Genomic DNA, 17,910 nt, shown 5'->3' on the forward strand with positions numbered 1-17,910 from the left:
TAGGGCACCTGCCCTAGCCAATCCAATTGGCGCCTATGTGTATTTTTTAAGAGGAGGCGCCAATCCAATTGGCGACTCCCTTAAAAAAGCCTCAAATGAAAAAACTTCCAACATTAAAGTTGTAGATCTTTTCAAGACAATGAATTTGGATATAAATTTTGCATCATTTGGATTTTTTATGAGAAAGTTATGGGCAGTTGAAGTTGGACTTCTGAGTTTTTCAACTGTAATCTGACCTATAATGTCTTGCATTATTTCATGTGTTTCTTTTAGAGTTATGAAATTTTGTCCAACATAACATTTGAAGTAGACATCTTAAATTTTCTAATGCACTTGGTCCCACCTCAAAATAATTAAAAATGAGTGAGTTAGGTCCCTGCGAAGTTGACCTAAAATTAGGGTTTCAACTGTAATTTGACCTATAATGTCTTGCATTATTTCATGTGTTTCTTTTAGAGTTATGAAATTTTGTCCAACATAACATTTGAAGTAGACATCTTAAATTTTCTAATGCACTTGGTCCCACCTCAAAATAATTAAAAATGAGTGAGTTAGGTCCCTGCGAAGTTGACCTAAAATTAGGGTTTCTGTCAAAATGATCTATAATGTTTTGAAATGAATGATGAGCTTCCAAGTTTCAAATGGATTTTTGATGAACATGAAAGTTGTTCATATGGCGACTGTTGTTAAAACTTGAATGGAGGCGCCAACTCAATTGGCGAGTCCCTCATAAAATGCCTTTTTTGTCTTATAAATAGATGCGTTGTGTGACCTATTGTTCCACAACTCATATAATCAGTTGGCTATCATGTTTGGTGTTCGTCGCCGATACGGTAAGGTGATTTATGCGAGAGACAAACCGCAATTGCTGATGCTGTTTTGGAACATCACCACGTTAGATCAACTGAAGAGGGAGCTGGTTCGATGGTTAGACGGGAAAATACCAGAAGGGGAAAAAATCAGAAGTATTGAGAGACTTGACAGTATCTTTGGTTGGGTGCGAATGAAGACTGATAAGGATGCTAGGGAAATGATGTTTGGTCGAGACGACATTAATTTGATTGTTGTAATCAGTTAGAATTATTTATGTTTTCAGATGTTTTGTACTGATGTTGGTTATGAAACTCGTTGTAACAAGAACTTAATGATATATATTGATTGATTGTTACAGAAGTACAATGTTACAAAAAGCATAAGATCAAGATAAAATGTTACAAAAAGCTTAAGGTCTAGATAAAATGTTACAAAAATCTTAAGATCTAGATGATGCTCCTTGATTGGGACAATTGTTTTTGTTGTGTCCTGGTTGACGACAGATACTACATAATCTTATCATTTTATCTGTGGAATCCATCTCTGTTCTGATACGTGTGCTGTTTGGCCTTCCTTTCTTCTTTCTACGCATCTCTTCATTGTGCCAAACAATATCTCCTTCATATGGAGGCCAGTAATCCTCCATTGGTAGTACTGAAAAGCTTTGACTATATACATTCATGATGGTGTTTGCCTTGTACACATCAGATAAATGGGTGTAAGCGTCTTGACGAGTATAAGCGCATGCTGCAATGACATGGGAGCAAGGTATGCGGAAGGCCTGAAATTTTCCACAATCGCACCAACTTCTGTGTAGTTTAACCGCGTAGGCTAAGTTTGGTCTCCCGTCGCTGTTGCCCATTGTTTCCTGGACGCTGAAATTTTGTCTTTGACGGTCAAACACTGTTACAGCGTGTGTCGTAGCTTTGATGCTCTCCTCTTTCATGACCTTCATGCAACACTCACTGAATACTTGTCCAGACATTAACACTGCACTCCATCTTTCACCTCTGGTTGCGAACATAGAAGCCAACCTATAATAGGTTGATCTTACCAAGGCGGTTATCGGCAGGTTTCGAATTCCTTTGAAAACCCCGTTCATGCATTCCACAATGTTTGTTGTCATGTGGCCCCATCGACGACCACCGTCAAATGCTCTTGTCCACTGCTCTACTGGGATGTTATTTATCCATCTACCCGCGTCTTCATTAGACAGACGAATCTCATCACGATAATATTGAAAAGACGGTTGAGTTAAAGCATACCCAGCATTCACCACCTTCTTGCGAAGATTCTTATCTTTTATAGCACGCATGAAGTTTTGTGCAATGTGTCTGATACAGTAGACATGTGTAGAAGGAGGATCATGCCATCCGTTGTCATGGTTGTTGTAGGCACTTTCGATGGCAGCATGTCTATCAGAAATCAGACATAGATTGGCTTGTGGTGCGACATGCGTTCTGAGATGTCGAAGAAAGAAACCCCATCCAGCAGCCGTTTCACCTTCAACAAGAGCAAAGGCAACGGGAAATACATTGTTGTTACCGTCTTGTGCAACTGCCATGAGCAACGTACCCTTGTATTTTCCGTATAACCAAGTGCCATCAATTTGCAGGAGAGGTTTGCAGAATGCGAAACCTTTGATGCAAGGGTCAAATGCCCAAAAGAGACGGTGAAATATTCTATTACCTGTAGCACAGGTTCCGTCTGGCATCATTGCTGGCACTGTCTCCAGAATTGCCACAGTTCGTGGGACATAAGTTTTTAGTGCCCATAAAAACCATGGTAATTCCTTGAATGAGTCCTCCCAGTTGCCGAAAACTTGCTCAACAGCCTTTGTCCTCGCAATCCATGCTTTCTTGTAAGATGGAGTATAATTATATGTTGTTCGGATATGTGATATAATTATACTCACCTTCACTGATGGGTCTTTATTTACCAATGGCAGAATGTCTCGACAAATCAATGATGTGCTCAGTTTACGGTGATCTTGTTCAACGGTTGTTGCGACGCAACTGTGTGGTGGGTCTATTGAAGCGATCTCCCAAGAGTCATTTTTCTTCTTGTAAGATGCAGCCAAACGAAACTTACAAAGCATGTTACGACATTCGATAACATACCTTCTTGAATCAGTGCGTTTCACCGTAAAGTCAACAAAGTTGTTCATGTGGTATTTTTTGATTGCCAAGACACATTCCTCTTTGGTACGAAACATGTCTCCCACCTTTAATTCGCCTACTGGTCTCGGATACGGATTGTAGAAGACACTGTCGGACATTTCATCGTCGTGAAGATCCATATTTGTCATATGTTGAGGAGGAATATAGGCATGAGTAGGAGGTATTGGTGGTGGTTGAGCCTCATCTTCATCGTCGTTATTCAGGATGTGATCAACCTGTATCTCAGTCTCCTCTTCTTCTTCATCAACAACGTCGACCTCTACTTCTGCTTCTGGGTTGAGTTCATCTGACCATTGTGCATCATCTACAGCATCTCCACCAGCTGGATCCTGATCTGTTAGTTGAGACTGTTGAGACGGTATACATGGTTGTAGAGTAATGTACAACTCGATACAATCCATGCCTGAATGTTCATGACTAAGAAACATGCTTTGTACATCTTCATCGTCTCGTATCTTTAGGGGGGAAAACTTGCATTGACCATTCTCAAAAAATATAGGATTCTGATATATCATCTTTGACACAATACCTGATGCTATAAAGGATTGTATTCTTTTTTTGAAATGCAAAAATGTTGCATTTCTCTTCATCGAAACTCTAATGGTATCAGTGTTTCTAAAACAAAAACCATGAAGCTCAGACTCAAAAGTTTCACCGTTGCAGTGAACGTTGATACTGTATAATGATGAAGATGACATTTTGGAGATGAAAAGTATTTTGCAAATGCAGAGGAATGTGAGTGAAGATGAAAAGTATTTTGGAGATGAAATTTTGCAAGTGCAGAGGAATGTGAGTGAAGATGAAAAGTATTTTGCAAGTGCAGATGAATGTGATAGTAAGACACTTAAATAGATGGTATCAGTGTCTCACATTGAAGCTAGTCTGAGATACTGTGTCAAGCATGCAAGTAATTTCAGAGATGAGGTGTCTGTCATGCAATACAGTGTGACTTGATGTGTCAAGCATGCTAGGTAGTCAAGAGTTGATGTGTTTGTCATGCAAGACAGAAGTGAGTATTCAGCATGCAGGATAGTAGAGAGCCACGTGTCTGAGATGATGTGTCAATCCTAATTTTGGGTCAAGTTCGCAGGGACATAACTCACTCATTTTTAATTATTTTGAGGTGGGACCAAGTGCATTGCAAAATTTAAGATGTCTACTTCAAATGTTATGTTGGACAAAAATTCATATTCCTAAAAGAAACACATGCAATAATACAAAACATTATAGGTCAGATAACAGTTGAAAAACTCAGAAGTCCAACTTCAACTACCCATAACTTTCTCAAAAAAAATCCAAATGTTGCAAAATTTATATCCAAATTCATTGTTTTGAAAAGATCTACAACTTTCATGTTGGAAGTTTTTTCATTTGAGGCTTTTTTAAGGGAGGCGCCAATTGGATTGGCGCCCCCTCTTAAAAATTACACATAGGCGCCAATTGGATTGGCTAGGGCAGGTGCCCTAGCCAATCCAATTGGCGCCTCCTTGCAATTTTTAAGAGGGGGCGCCAATCCAATTGGCGCCTCCCTCTAAAAGTGGGGTATATTGGGAATTTTTTTGAAACCTGGGTTATTTTGGGAAATTAATTAAAAATGTGGGGTATATTGGTAAAAATTCCCATATATGATTGTATATAAAGTTTCAAAAAAAGTTTTAATTTAAATCTCATTTATTACTCCCTCCGTTCCTTTATAAGTGTCACTTTCTTTAAAAAAATTGTTTTTTTTAATTGTCACTTGCAAAGTTCAAGGTGGTATTAATTACACTTTTGTCAAAATTACCCCTATGTAATTATTACATATAGAGAAAAAGTAAAATGAATGAAATAAATAATGAAGGGTATTATAGGTAAAAGAAGAATTATTGTTTGAAAAGTGATAATAATGAGTAGCTTTCTTGGTATGCGTAAAAAATTAAAAAATGACACTTAAAAAAGGAACAAAGTTACTACCATTTTCAAAAAAATGGTTTTTAAAATATTATGTATTTTGTTAAATTATTTTTAAAAGACACTTTAAAAAAATCATTTTAAATATTTTTTATTTATTATTATTAACGTTGAATTTAATAGAAAAAATCACAATTTAATTCCCTCGACTATAATCAAGAGAAGATTGAAAGAATTTAATATCAGAATTTAGTTGACTTGGGTTGAACATTTTACACGAGTAAAATGGAAACAACCAAACCGGCACATAAAAAGCAAGACAAGAACAACGGCATAAAGCACTATAAAGAAAAAAAATCATTCTAAAATACTACTAGTAGAACTAAACAATTAAATAAAATTACAACTCTTGTTGGTCTTTAGTCTTAATTGTTCGTTGTCACCGAGTTGTTGTTTGTTTAATAGTTTTGTACTAGTAATTACTTTTATCTATCTAAACAGAAAACACCTTAATCTTCAATTTTTCAATTTTTCAATTCATCCCCAGACAACGCCTACTCTGATTCTATAACCTTTTCGATTTTCTAGCTTCGTCTTAAACCAAATCACGTTTTTCACTATAACGCAGCAATTTCTACTGTTTCAGAACAAAAAAATGCTCTCTGCCTTTTGATTCGATTATCCAGATTCAGTTATACCATGGCATCTGGTAAACATCTTTACTTTTTTCGTCTTTAAATTCTACAGGTTAATTTGGTGAGAATGAAAGGGCGTTGAATTTATTTTGACTTGGTTTGTTTTTTAGATTCGGTAGTTGAATTGAACCACATCACATGGTACTTTGTGTTTTTTTTTTACTATGATAGATATTTTGAATAGGGGACCATCAAGGTTTTGTTTTGTAAATGATAAGACAGTTTGACTTATTTATCATTGTTTGTCTCAGGTTACGAATATGATATCAATGATCTGTATCAAGAAGCTCAAAGGAGATGGCTCAAGCCGGCTGAAGTCATGTACATTTTACAGAATAATGAAAAGTACCAGTTCACTCATGAGCCACCGCAACAGCCAACAAGTAACATTTCTGTTCTCTTTATCCACGAAATGAAAAAAATTGATGCCTTTTACTCTTACTGTGTTAAAGCTAGTGAATTGTTAGTTGTTTGTTAGGAGCTCTGAAACACGGACAACTCTATAATTGCTTCTGCGTGTTAATATTATCAATTGGTCTCCTAAACAGGTGGTTCCCTATTTCTGTTTAATAGAAGAGTACTGCGTTTCTTCCGTAAAGATGGTCATGCTTGGCGGAAGAAAAGAGATGGAAGAGCTGTAGGAGAAGCCCACGAACGGCTGAAGGTGCAGTATAAGTGTTTATGCTCTTATGTTTATTAGTTGCTCTTATGTTAATAACATGGTCATGCTTGTGGTACTGTTTTAGCCTGTTTTCAGTATTTATGACTTTTGGCCAACATTTGTTATGCCATGGTATTCCGCATATTGATTTTTTGTTTTTCATTTCACATTGAATAATCATAAAAATCTGCATGACTAGGTTGGAAATGTTGAAGCCATAAATTGTTACTATGCACATGGAGAGCAGAACTCTAATTTCCAGAGGCGGAGCTATTGGATGTTAGATCCGTGAGTAACTTTTTCCTGTTACATAGCTGCTTATCCCTCATACTATCAAGTTTATTATCGCATTTTATATATCCTTTAAAATGAAGAGCATGCAATTTTTGGTAAAAACACACACTTTGATCATCTATATGTTATTGTAGTAGTTGTTATCCATAATCACTTGTGCTGTTGTTCATGGCAGGGAATTTGACCATATTGTTCTCGTTCATTACCGAGACACAGGCGAGGTAAGTCTTCAGAACATGATTTCAGATAAGCATTGAAAGTGTACTTCGTAATTTTTTGTGTCACTCTAAAGAAACTAGGGAAAGGAGTTCTTTTGCAAGATAGTTCATTTTCCAACTATGTACCTCATTAGATATATTACAGTTTAAGACTTCCTCCTTTTGCACTGTTCGCCTTTGAAATTTAACTAATTTATGTCAACCATTTTCCATACTCTTATGTACTAAAATTTTGTAAATGCCTCCTGTAATAATCCATAAGCTGTTTATATTTTTTCTTTTAAGTTCGTTCCTGTATGGCAATTGTTTGATCATATTATGTTATTCACCATGTTCTTAGCAACAGTAGGATACTTCCAGACAACTATAGTTTCCACATTACTGTTTGCACTCACATGTTGCAGGGAAGGGTCAGTTCTGGACCTGGCACACAATTGTCACCAGGTTCCTCTTCTGCATTCAGTCAGAGTCCTAGGTCATATAATACTCAGAATCGAGGTTCAATGTCCATTGTTGATGATTCCTGTGGACCTAATCAGAGTTTCTCCAGTCCTGGATCTGCAGAAGTCACCTCTGATATATTTATTTTGAACAATGGAATGGGTCACTCGGAAGGAGCGGAAGCAGAATCAGGAACCTCAACTGAACTTAAGATTACTCAAGCTTTGCGCCGATTGGAGGAGCAGTTAAGTTTGAATGATGAAAGCTTTGAAGAAATTGCTCCCTTCTACAAGGAGAATGAAGCTACCCATGATTTAAAATCACAGAACCATCAAGGAGTGATCTACAAGCAAGAAGAATCTGCTGCTCTCTCTGGACCAGATAGTCAGGGGCTGTTATATGACGGATATAATGGAAGGCAAGGTAATATAAAAAACTTGAGCTGTTGAAAATGTATACATGCTTTAAATCAGTGAAATATCTGGGTTCGCAATCTATATGGTGTTTTAGTATGTATGCTCTCTTATAGGTTTCCTGTGTTTCACATTATTCCAATTGAAACTCAAGTGATCTCGATATGAACTTATAAAAATGTGGAACGGCCTTTAAAGGTTTCATAGGAAATTCCTTATGTTACATAATATATGAAAATGTATTTTTCCTATTTCACGATTAACAAGTAAAATAAAATAATTGGTCATGTCTTGAAACATTTCATGTGGCTGATGAGTCATACGAAGACAAGGTAAGCACTTGGCTAAGTCTTGAATTATTGCCATACGTTTGAGAGAATAGGCATGATATTATTGAAAAAAATGCTACAAGGAACATAATGTAACATGGTTATAGGATGGTGAGTGGTGACAACTTATCCGAATTAGGACCCAAATTAGACGAGGAAAATACTAAAGGTATGAAAAAAGTTCAAGAAAAATACAAAAAAAGAAAACACAACTCATGCTTAAACAATTGATTTTAGGCTTAAAATAGGCTATATCAGGTAAGGCTAAGCTGTGACAATGACATGCTTGAAAGGAGCTTTTTTGCTGATACTGTATAGGCCTTGTAACTCCCCTTAGAACCTCTGATTAAACAAGGAAACTACTAAGATTGCGGGAAAATTAAAGGAAAATACCAAAAAGCCACAAAACATGCTTAAACAATGTTTTTTAGGCTCAAAATCAGCCCAATCACGTAAATTACAGATTCTTGCAAGGAGCTTTACTTTGATATAATATAGGTCCTATAAACTTCACTTAGGCCCATTCAGCATGATTGGACTGTGCATGTATAGGCTTCCGACATGTAGCCTGCTCTAAGAACCATTTCACTACTTTAGTTGCCAAAGGTTTGCTTATGAAATTATTGTGGTTTTGACTTTACTTGAATTTTCTCCTGAAGCTAGTTAGTTACTTGTCCACTGTAAATTACCTATTCTTTCAAAATTTGAATTTCAAGTGAGTTTTAGCTGTTTGGATCTTGTTTTCTCCTCTTCCTTAAAATTAAACATCATCTGCTTAGAGAAGAGAGTTAAAATGCTAAAAGTAGTGTATATTCTTGTAGGTGATAGTGGTGAAAGCTATAGTGAATTACTAGACTGTGATTTCCCTGATGGAAATGAAAAGGCTTTATCTTGGAAAAGTGTATACTTGCCAGCTGGAAATGTAAGTATTGCTAGAACATATTTCACAAAATTTCTATCATTTTACCAATTAATGTTTGCTCAGATGTTGAAATAATATTTTTTTTCCGCGTGTTTCTTCAATTCTTGAAATCTGATACTTAAAGCAAGAAAGCTCACAATCATCTTCAATAAGGGAACCAGTTACGAACCAGGAAAACTGTTGCTGGACAAATTTCAACACTGATAATGCTGGAAACTGTATGATTTACTTTCACCTTGTCAATTAACAGTTTTTTATTTTGGCTTATTTTGGAGTTCCTTCCACCTCTGATGCGCCTCACATGTCACCAGCTGTTTTCTCACTACCTCAAGGTGTTGGTGGAGGCACACTTCCTCCATATTCTTCTATGGTAGAAACACGAGATGCTCGTTCCGGCTACTATGCGCCATTGTTTGACCAAAATCAAATTGGAGCATCTCATGATGCAGGTTCAAGCTTAACAGTTTCACAGAAACAGAAATTTACTATTAAGGCAGTCTCCCCAGAATGGGGTTATGCCTCTGAGACTACAAAGGTTTGTGCCTTTCAAGTCTTATTGCTTGCATGCCCTACACTATGATTTATAACTAGCGGTATCTCTGAACATTGAAAGAGCTCATTGTTGTGATTAATAGTTTTGGTGCTTATAACTTACCTAGGTTCCTAAGATCTTTAGGATATGTTGTTCATGCTTAGTGGCCTAGGACATTTAAGCTTAACTATTTGAGAGCATATAACTTCTCTTTTGCTCTAGCTTTTTTCTCTTAAATGATTTTGTATTATTGATGCTTTCCTGATTTGATTCCAAAAGCCCCATCTGCACAGGTTTTCATTATTGGATCTTTTCTTTGTCATCCCTCTGATTCTTCCTGGGCCTGTATGCTTGGCGATGTTGAAGTTCCTGTTGAGATAATTCAGGATGGTGTAATGTATTGTGAAGTTCCATCTCACATTCCTGGAAATGTTACTTTGTGTATTACTTCTGGAAACCGAGAGTCATGCAGTGAAGTAAGAGAATTTGAGTATCGTGATAACACCAAGAGTTGCACCAAATGTAGTCCATTGGAAATAGAAGCCACTAGAACTCCAGAAGAGCTGTTATTACTAGTTAGATTTGGGCAGGTGCTCCTTTCTGCGTCACCTGTAAGTGACGATAACAATGAATCGGGAATTTTCATAAAACAAAGAGCTGATGATGATTCATGGAGCCATATTATAGATGCTCTTCTATTTGGTAGTGGAACTTCTTCTAGTACTGCCAACTGGCTTCTTGAAGAGCTTCTGAAGGATAAGCTACAGCTGTGGCTTACTTGCAGATCCCGGAAAGTAGATGAAGAAACAGGCTGTTCGTTGTCCAAGAAAGAACAAGGGATTATTCACATGGTTGCTGGGTTGGGATTTGAGTGGGCCTTGAACCCTATTCTCAGTTGTGGCGTGAATATAAATTTCCGCGACATCAACGGGTGGACTGCCCTTCATTGGGCTGCACGTTTTGGAAGGTAACGGAAAACTTCAAAAAATACTTCTCATATCAGAAATCATTTGAACATCGTTCATTCATCGTTAAGTATTTATAGGATTCCTAATCCATCAAATCAAATGCACAGTTTTATATTTCAACAAACAAAAATATCGGTTCATCCAGTCACTGCCAAAACTGATAACTGTATCAAGAATTATCAATAAAAGCCTTATTTATTTAGATGAAACTTTCATGATTTAGCGGATCCTTTTTAAAGTATTCTGTGTTTTTTTGACTGAAGTGTTTGTTATTCCATACAGGGAAAAAATGGTTGCGTCGCTTATAGCTTCTGGTGCATCTGCCGGAGCAGTGACAGATCCTAGTGCACAGGATCCAATTGGTAAAACTGCAGCATCAATTGCAGCCCGCAGTGGGCATAAAGGATTGGCAGGGTATCTTTCAGAGGTAGCTGTAACAAGCCACCTGTCATCTCTTACACTGGAAGAGAGTGAGCTATCTAAAAGTTCTGCGGAGCTTCAAGCGGATTTAACTGTTAGCAATGTCTCCAAGGAAAATATTGCTTTTAGTGAGGACCGGGCCTCACTCAAAGATTCATTAGCTGCTGTAAGAAATACAACTCAGGCAGCTGCACGGATACAAGCTGCTTTTCGTTCACATTCATTTAGAAAACGGAGAGTAAAAGAAGCAGTTGGTGTTATGAGTGGACATGATATCAATGCAAATAGCATTGAAGACATGCCAGAGCTTTATGCTATGTCAAAACTTGCCTTTCGGAACTCACGTGAACATGATTCGGCTGCATTATCAATTCAGAAAAAATATCGAGGTTGGAAAGGTCGCAGAGATTTCTTATCATTGCGCCAAAAAGTAGTGAAGATACAGGTAATTGATGTTAGCTTTACAGTTTACAGTTTGACCCTAAAAAATGAAAGAACGAGAGCTCCATAGAGATACTATTCTTATTCGTATATATTAAGTAACACTTCTTCTAGATTCTATGACAAATAAACTTGGTGGTTGGAGTTTGAGGGTGAAGATTCAACTGCATTATTATCAAGCTTCAGTTATTTCTAATTTATTTTGGCAGGCTCATGTGAGGGGTTACCAAGTTAGGAAGCATTACAGAGTATTATGGGCGGTTGGAATCTTGGACAAGGTTGTGCTAAGATGGCGTAGAAAAGGAGTTGGTTTACGAGGTTTCAAACCAGAGATGGAGATTAATGAAAATGAAGATGAAGATATTCTCAAGGTGTTCAGAAAACAGAAAGTAGATGTTGAAATCAAAGAGGCTGTCTCAAGGGTGCTGTCCATGGTCAAATCTCCCGATGCTCGTGATCAATATCATCGCATGCTTGAGAAGTATCGTCAAGCCAAGGTAAGTTAAAGTTAGTCTTCAAAGATATATATGAATTATTGATTTATATTTTGACAGTTAAAATTTACCTGCTATAAGCCTTTCATACGACATCTTATACTGTGAGTCATAAGTAACCATGCAGATCTATATAAACCATTTTGACTTTAGAGTGTCGTTGTATTGTGTTACAACATATAACTTGGCAACGTTTTTGCAGGCTGAACTTGCGAGTACGAGTGAAGAAAAATTGATAACAACTTCTATAGAAGATTATTTAAACATGGAGGATGATTCTTATCAATATCCCTAGGGAGCAATGGTAGCGTTATTAATTTCCACCCTATTGAATTATCAGTTTCCGCCATCAACATTTTGTTGGTCTTTGTATTTGTATCTAGACTAGATGCTTAGATCAAGCTAACGTGTTTGTTGTTGAAACAGTAGATTGTATGTATGTTAGTGATGATGATGATGAAAGTTAATCTCTGTAAAGCTTAAAATGGTTGTGAATGCAGGTAGGACATGGTTTTGAGTTGAAGGAACTGATTTTTTTTTCCTTTCATTTGTTCATGATATATCTTTGAAATTTAGATATTTGCTTGTGGCTGCTTATGGGTATCCAGAATGGTAGGTTCACATTGGATTATTGATTGTATATATATGTTGGAAGACGCTTTTGTGCTTTTTAGAGAAAGTGGTATTAGGGTTGCTCTTGTTAATACTAATGATTGCAAAGCAATGCTCCTGCCATGGGGTTTGAAAGAGCGTGAATCAGCTGGGTTGGTTGGGCCTAAAAGCCCGAAAGATTTTAGAGGTTGTACTTGTCAAAAAGTACAGGAGTGTGTGGTACCCCTAAGTTAGTAGGGATTATCAGAGACCTTAGTGATTTTCTAAACGGTTAGAGCTTGCTCGTGGCGGCGAGTGACCCTGTTTAGTGGTGCTTACAAGGTAAGGGAGGGTCAATTCACGTGAGGTGGAAGACTATGTGTTTATGCATTTTGTGGGTTAAGTTGTCCTCTCTTCTTTTAGAGAAAAGGTATTTATAGAGGCATCTTGGAACTAGTTTAAACCTAGAGGATTGTTTATTACATCCTTAGTGGTGCTCTTACACCTTTGTGAAAAATCAAAAAATACCCTTCAAATACGAAGATGCACTTTCAGACGCACTAAAAGTCTACACCACAATACTTTATAAGTGAGCCACCTTTATTTTGCCATAAAACATCCAATTTTTATTACATCAAATTCTCAACTACAACATGATTTCTTATCTACTTCTCTTGTCCCTTTCCATATTTTTTGATGAACTTTCTTGCAATGCCTGTCCAACCACCTTCTCCCTCTCTAAGTTTATTTGCTTCAATATCATCTCATGAGCTTCTAATGAAGCTTTGATTTCTTCTAACTTCATCTCAGTTATGTTCTTGAACTCTTTTATCGACACTACAATGTAGTCAAAGTTTGTATTTAAAGATCTCAACACTTTCTCGATCTTTTGCAAATCATTGATTGATTCACCATACACCTTCATCTAGTTGGCGAGCAACATTAATCTTGAGACGAAATCAACAACTGATTCATCTTCTTTCATATGTGTTATCTCAAATTTCTTTCTCAACGTATGAAACTTCACTATCTTCAGTTTCCCATCTCCGCCATACATGTTCTTTAACTTGTCCCACACTTCCTTTGACATCTCTTCTTCAATAATTTTCTCGAACACATTAGGATTCACACATTGATGGATCAAGAAAAGAGTTTTTCCATTTTTCTTCCTTTGTTTCTTGTGCACAACCTTCTGAACATCACTTGCATTCACTTCCAATGTAGGTACTCCATCACAAACAATTTCACCCACATCTTGAAATCTAAAGATGACCTTCATTTGTACAACTCACGTCTCATTTCGCCTTTGAAAATTAGTAGATTTGCAGAAAATTGTGTTGATGTTATGTTACCGTTTACCATTACAAACTCATTGAATCACAACTGGACTCGTTGATACTAACTTGTTGGGACAAATAGGTTACTTGAGAATAAAGAAAAGAGAGTAATGTGAAAATGATTGTATATTGAAAAGAGAAAAAGTTTTTATGCAAAAGAGAAGTTGTTGGTTTACATCATCACATGTCTATTTATAAGCAACTAACACATTTCGACAACAAAAACATGTTATATTCGACTTTATCGAATATTGATAGCATACTTTAACAACTGCAAGTTGTATTCGACTCTATCAAATACAATTAACTTCGACTCTGTCAAATATAGTTATCCTACTAAAACTATGAATTATTAGCTTCTAATAACTCATTACATCCTAAGTATTTCTTCCAAACTCTATAAATATTCAAAAATACTCTTTTCTGAAAGTTAACTTTCTGATGCATCCTATACCATATTATCCATACGATCTCATTCAGAAAATGACTAAACAAGCTTATCTGAAAGTTATCTTCTAGATACACCTCTAGAAAAAACTGCAGATAAATCCTAAAAAAATGTAAAAACTCCAAGTATTTATGTAAAATAAAAATTCATAGAAAAGGAAACAGGATAACATTTGAGAAAATCACAACAGCTTCCTTGGTTGTATTTGTGGATTTTTCCGTAAGCAATTCCGATTTCCGTAAGTTAACTTTTCGAACACTCTATACCATTACCAAATAGGTTTGTTTGTAATTAACTTTCAGAGAAAAAATCGCAAAATTATTCGTAAAAAATGTTAAATATTAAGTATAACTTGCAAAGTTTATTGTGAAAAACTTCGATGTGTATCCGAAAGATGACTTTCAAATGTGACGAAGAGACATTTTCAAATTTTTATAATCTATTGAGCAACCGCCTAAATCTTTTTTTTAATCGACCCTGCGAAAAATCTAAATCCATTTGAAGCAGGTCGGATAGCCCGTTTTACATGTGAAGCCCGTAAAAGTAGAAGAGAGGTTGCCTTGTATGAATTCACACATCTTCTAATCTTCTAACATATGACTTGTTTGGATGATATTGTAACATTTGAGTTTGTATCTCATCAAAACAAACTAATTAAAACATGGAATTGAGGTTGATATATTTGCAAAGAGAAACGACGACAACAGAAGCTGATAAATCCCATTTAAAATTAGGGTTGCTTTTTCCATTCTTACAAGTACATTCCACATCTTTGAAAATCATAAAATGATCTTTGGACGCATCCAAATCAAACTAGAATGCGTTATTATGAGATCCATCCCATTTTGTTAAAAAAAATTATCTTGACACACCCGATTTTTTCTAAATTAAGGGTGGCTCACCAATTGTCTGAAGACATTTGAAACTTTTCACGGTAGTGTGGAAAAACACATAAGGATGGAAAAAGCAATAGGTTTAATACATTTTGTTCTGATAGGTAACCTTAAGATTCTTTTTGATCCTTTATCTTAAAAGAATTCATATTGATCCCTTAACTTTTCAATAAAATATACCATGTTAATATTTTTATTCTAATTAGAAACAAATTTAACACAAATTTCTGATTTTTTTCGGTGCTAATTAAATAAAAAAGACTAACATTATATGTTTTTGAAGAGTTAAGAACTAATATAATATATTCATAATATATAATGAACTTGAAAAGTAAGACATGAATTTTTTTTAACCAGAATTCAATTAGGGCAGTGACTCGAAAATGACTGCTATATCTCTATTTGCAATCTCTGGTTGCAAATTTGATCCTCAATTTAATGACTAATCGGCGATAAATGTTATTATCAAAGTTAATGCATTAATAATTTACTCACTCCGTCCCACAATGATTGATTCAGTTGACCATTTCACATCGATTAAAAAAAATGGAAGAAAGAGAATGATATTTTTACTAAAATGTCATTATCTAGTATTGGAAAGGATGAAAGTGATATTAATTAAAGAATAGAATTAAAAAAAATGTATTGAAAATTGAAATGAATCATTCATTTTGATACACTCTTTTATTCCAAATGAGTCAATCTCATGGAGGAGTAATATCCACCACTTTAACCACAATTATACTAAGTTACATAAACTGATTATCATTTCCGAAGAAGAAAAAGCAATATCAACGGAATAAAAGTTCATTACTGAGAGAAAGAAAATCAGTCTCCTTGAGCAGCTAAGAACTTTCGATTACGAAATTAGTCCTGCCGTTGAAAATATCAAACCTTCATTGAGTAAGCAAGCACACACATATCTCACATGCTTGGATCGCCTATCCCAGATCAGAAATATATTTTGGGATTTAAATCTCCCATACCAAATAAAGATTTTGACAATTTATCCTTGAAGCTATTTTTTGATAAATCACAACCGAAAATTCTAAACACAACAGGTACAATTAAGCATCCAACAAACACATTGAACCCATTTTCAATCTAAAACAATTAAAGCAAACAACTTCAATGGCATTTCAAGTCATATATTTGATGGTCTATCTTCAGGCATAGTTCAAACGGAATATATCATTCAGCACACAATAGCTTCCTTGCTGTGTTGGTATCAAATGGAACATCTGAAAACAGAAAGTGACTAGTTAAGTCATTAAAAGAAACTATGAATGAGAGCAGGTTAAAATAGAAAAGAAATGAAGGAAACACAACTTTTACCATTACTAGTATCAGAGCACATGTAAGTGTAACTGTGTCCGCATATCAACGGAAAATTAAATAAAAAACGTCGAGCAAAAGTACCAGAAATATCAGCAAATAACCATCCATTAATACAAAACTGGCTCGTAAGGTGAAGATTGCCCCACCAGTGATAAATATATGTTCAGATCATATATTGTCCGATGTAAAACTCATAACTGAATTCAACTATCACAACCACATAGCATGAAAAACAATGACAGTTGTCAAATGACACCCCTCTTCTTACTTAACTAACTCATACATGTTAACTTTAGCCCCATTAACTTTGACATCCAGAACTATATGCCAAGTTTTAAATTATTATGAGAAATAATTAGGGTAAAAAACGGTAGGATTTCAACAGGTCTAAAAATTCCATAATCTAATTACATATAAGTCATAGTTAAACGCATCCAAGTTATAGAGGATTGAAAATTCACCAGAAGTTCAGCTACTTGTGCAATTTCGATAGCAATAACCCTAAATTTCAATGAGTGGCAAATAGTAATAGTAGTATGATAACCTAACCTAACCTAATGATAAAAAATTGTAATCTGTAATAGCATCGATAATCCGAAAATAAAAAAGCGAAAAAGTGACCTGGCTGAATTTGAGGGCGTGTTGTTCACCGGCGAGTTGAAGGTTACCGCTGACGAAGACAAGCATGCCAGCGTTGACGGTGGATGGTTGGCAATCGACGGTGGTGATGGAGTGATGGCACTGCTGGAAAGGGAGAGAAGTGAGCTTGGCGACGATGTTGGGGGAACCCTGAATCTTCTGACCTTCGAAGGTAAGCATGGATCCTTCTTGGTAGAGAGTGGCAAGTCCAGCACGGTTGTTGTCGAAGGTGGTGTAGTAGTGCTCCACAAATGCCTTTGCCAACGCGTCTGGATCCATCTCTCTCTTTCTCTCTATCTCTCTACGCTACCCTTCTCTCTCCCCTAATTATATTGTGTTTGGAATTTGATTCTTCATTATTATTATTTTTTTCCATTTTTTTATTTATAGAATCTTTTTTCCTTCTTTTATTTAAATATGTGCGTAATTCTGGAGTAATTAATAATATTGTTTTGTTATGGGCCGGTCATTGGCCCAAAAGCAAGAGTCTCAATTAATAGTGAAAATTTTATCTTATACACTTATCTTTCTTCATATATACCTTTGCATTTTTTTTTAAAATATTAACTTTGTATTTTTAACTAATTTATTAGTTTTAAAAAAATATTTTTTAATATTTATTTTGTATTTCGAAATACTTTGCAAAAGAGTTTCGGTAATTAATTTTTTAATATTTTCAATTTTTATTTTGCATAACGAAAGATTTTGCAAAAGAGTTTCAGTAGTCATTTTTTAATATTAATTTTTATTTTGTGTACCGGAAGACTTTGCAAAAGAGTTTCCATAGTCAATTTTTTGATATTTTTTAACTTTTATTTTGTGTATCGAAAGACTTTGCAAAAGAGTTCCGGTAGTCAACTTTTTAACATTTTTTAACTTTTATTTTGCGTACCGGAAGACTTTACAAAAGAGTTCCGATAATATTTTTTAAACATTTTTTAATTTTTATTTTG

The 17,910-nt window shown here is 35.5% G+C and overlaps 2 protein-coding genes across 2 annotated transcripts; one reads left to right on the top strand and one right to left on the bottom strand.

Moving 5' to 3' along the window:
* Positions 1-5,228: 5,228 nt before the first annotated feature.
* On the top strand, positions 5,229-12,234 carry LOC127101206 (calmodulin-binding transcription activator 4). Its single transcript, XM_051038556.1, has 13 exons — positions 5,229-5,592; positions 5,830-5,961; positions 6,127-6,242; positions 6,439-6,527; positions 6,709-6,754; positions 7,156-7,615; positions 8,756-8,856; positions 8,981-9,074; positions 9,168-9,391; positions 9,682-10,355; positions 10,639-11,221; positions 11,427-11,714; positions 11,914-12,234. Exons 1-13 carry the CDS (start codon positions 5,583-5,585, stop codon positions 12,004-12,006), a joined length of 2,910 nt encoding a protein of 969 aa, XP_050894513.1. The 5' UTR covers positions 5,229-5,582; the 3' UTR covers positions 12,007-12,234.
* Positions 12,235-15,985: 3,751 nt separating this feature from the next.
* Positions 15,986-17,310, bottom strand: LOC127101375 (nuclear transport factor 2A). The gene is made up of 2 exons (XM_051038764.1): positions 16,940-17,310; positions 15,986-16,221 (listed from the first exon to the last, which is right to left on the bottom strand). The coding sequence occupies exons 1-2, from the start codon at positions 17,234-17,236 to the stop codon at positions 16,147-16,149; spliced, it is 372 nt and encodes a 123-aa protein (XP_050894721.1). The 5' UTR covers positions 17,237-17,310; the 3' UTR covers positions 15,986-16,146.
* Positions 17,311-17,910: the final 600 nt, after the last annotated feature.

The sequence above is a fragment of the Lathyrus oleraceus genome, chromosome 7 (genome assembly GCF_024323335.1).
Source record: "Lathyrus oleraceus cultivar Zhongwan6 chromosome 7, CAAS_Psat_ZW6_1.0, whole genome shotgun sequence".
Lineage (NCBI taxonomy): Eukaryota > Viridiplantae > Streptophyta > Magnoliopsida > Fabales > Fabaceae > Lathyrus > Lathyrus oleraceus.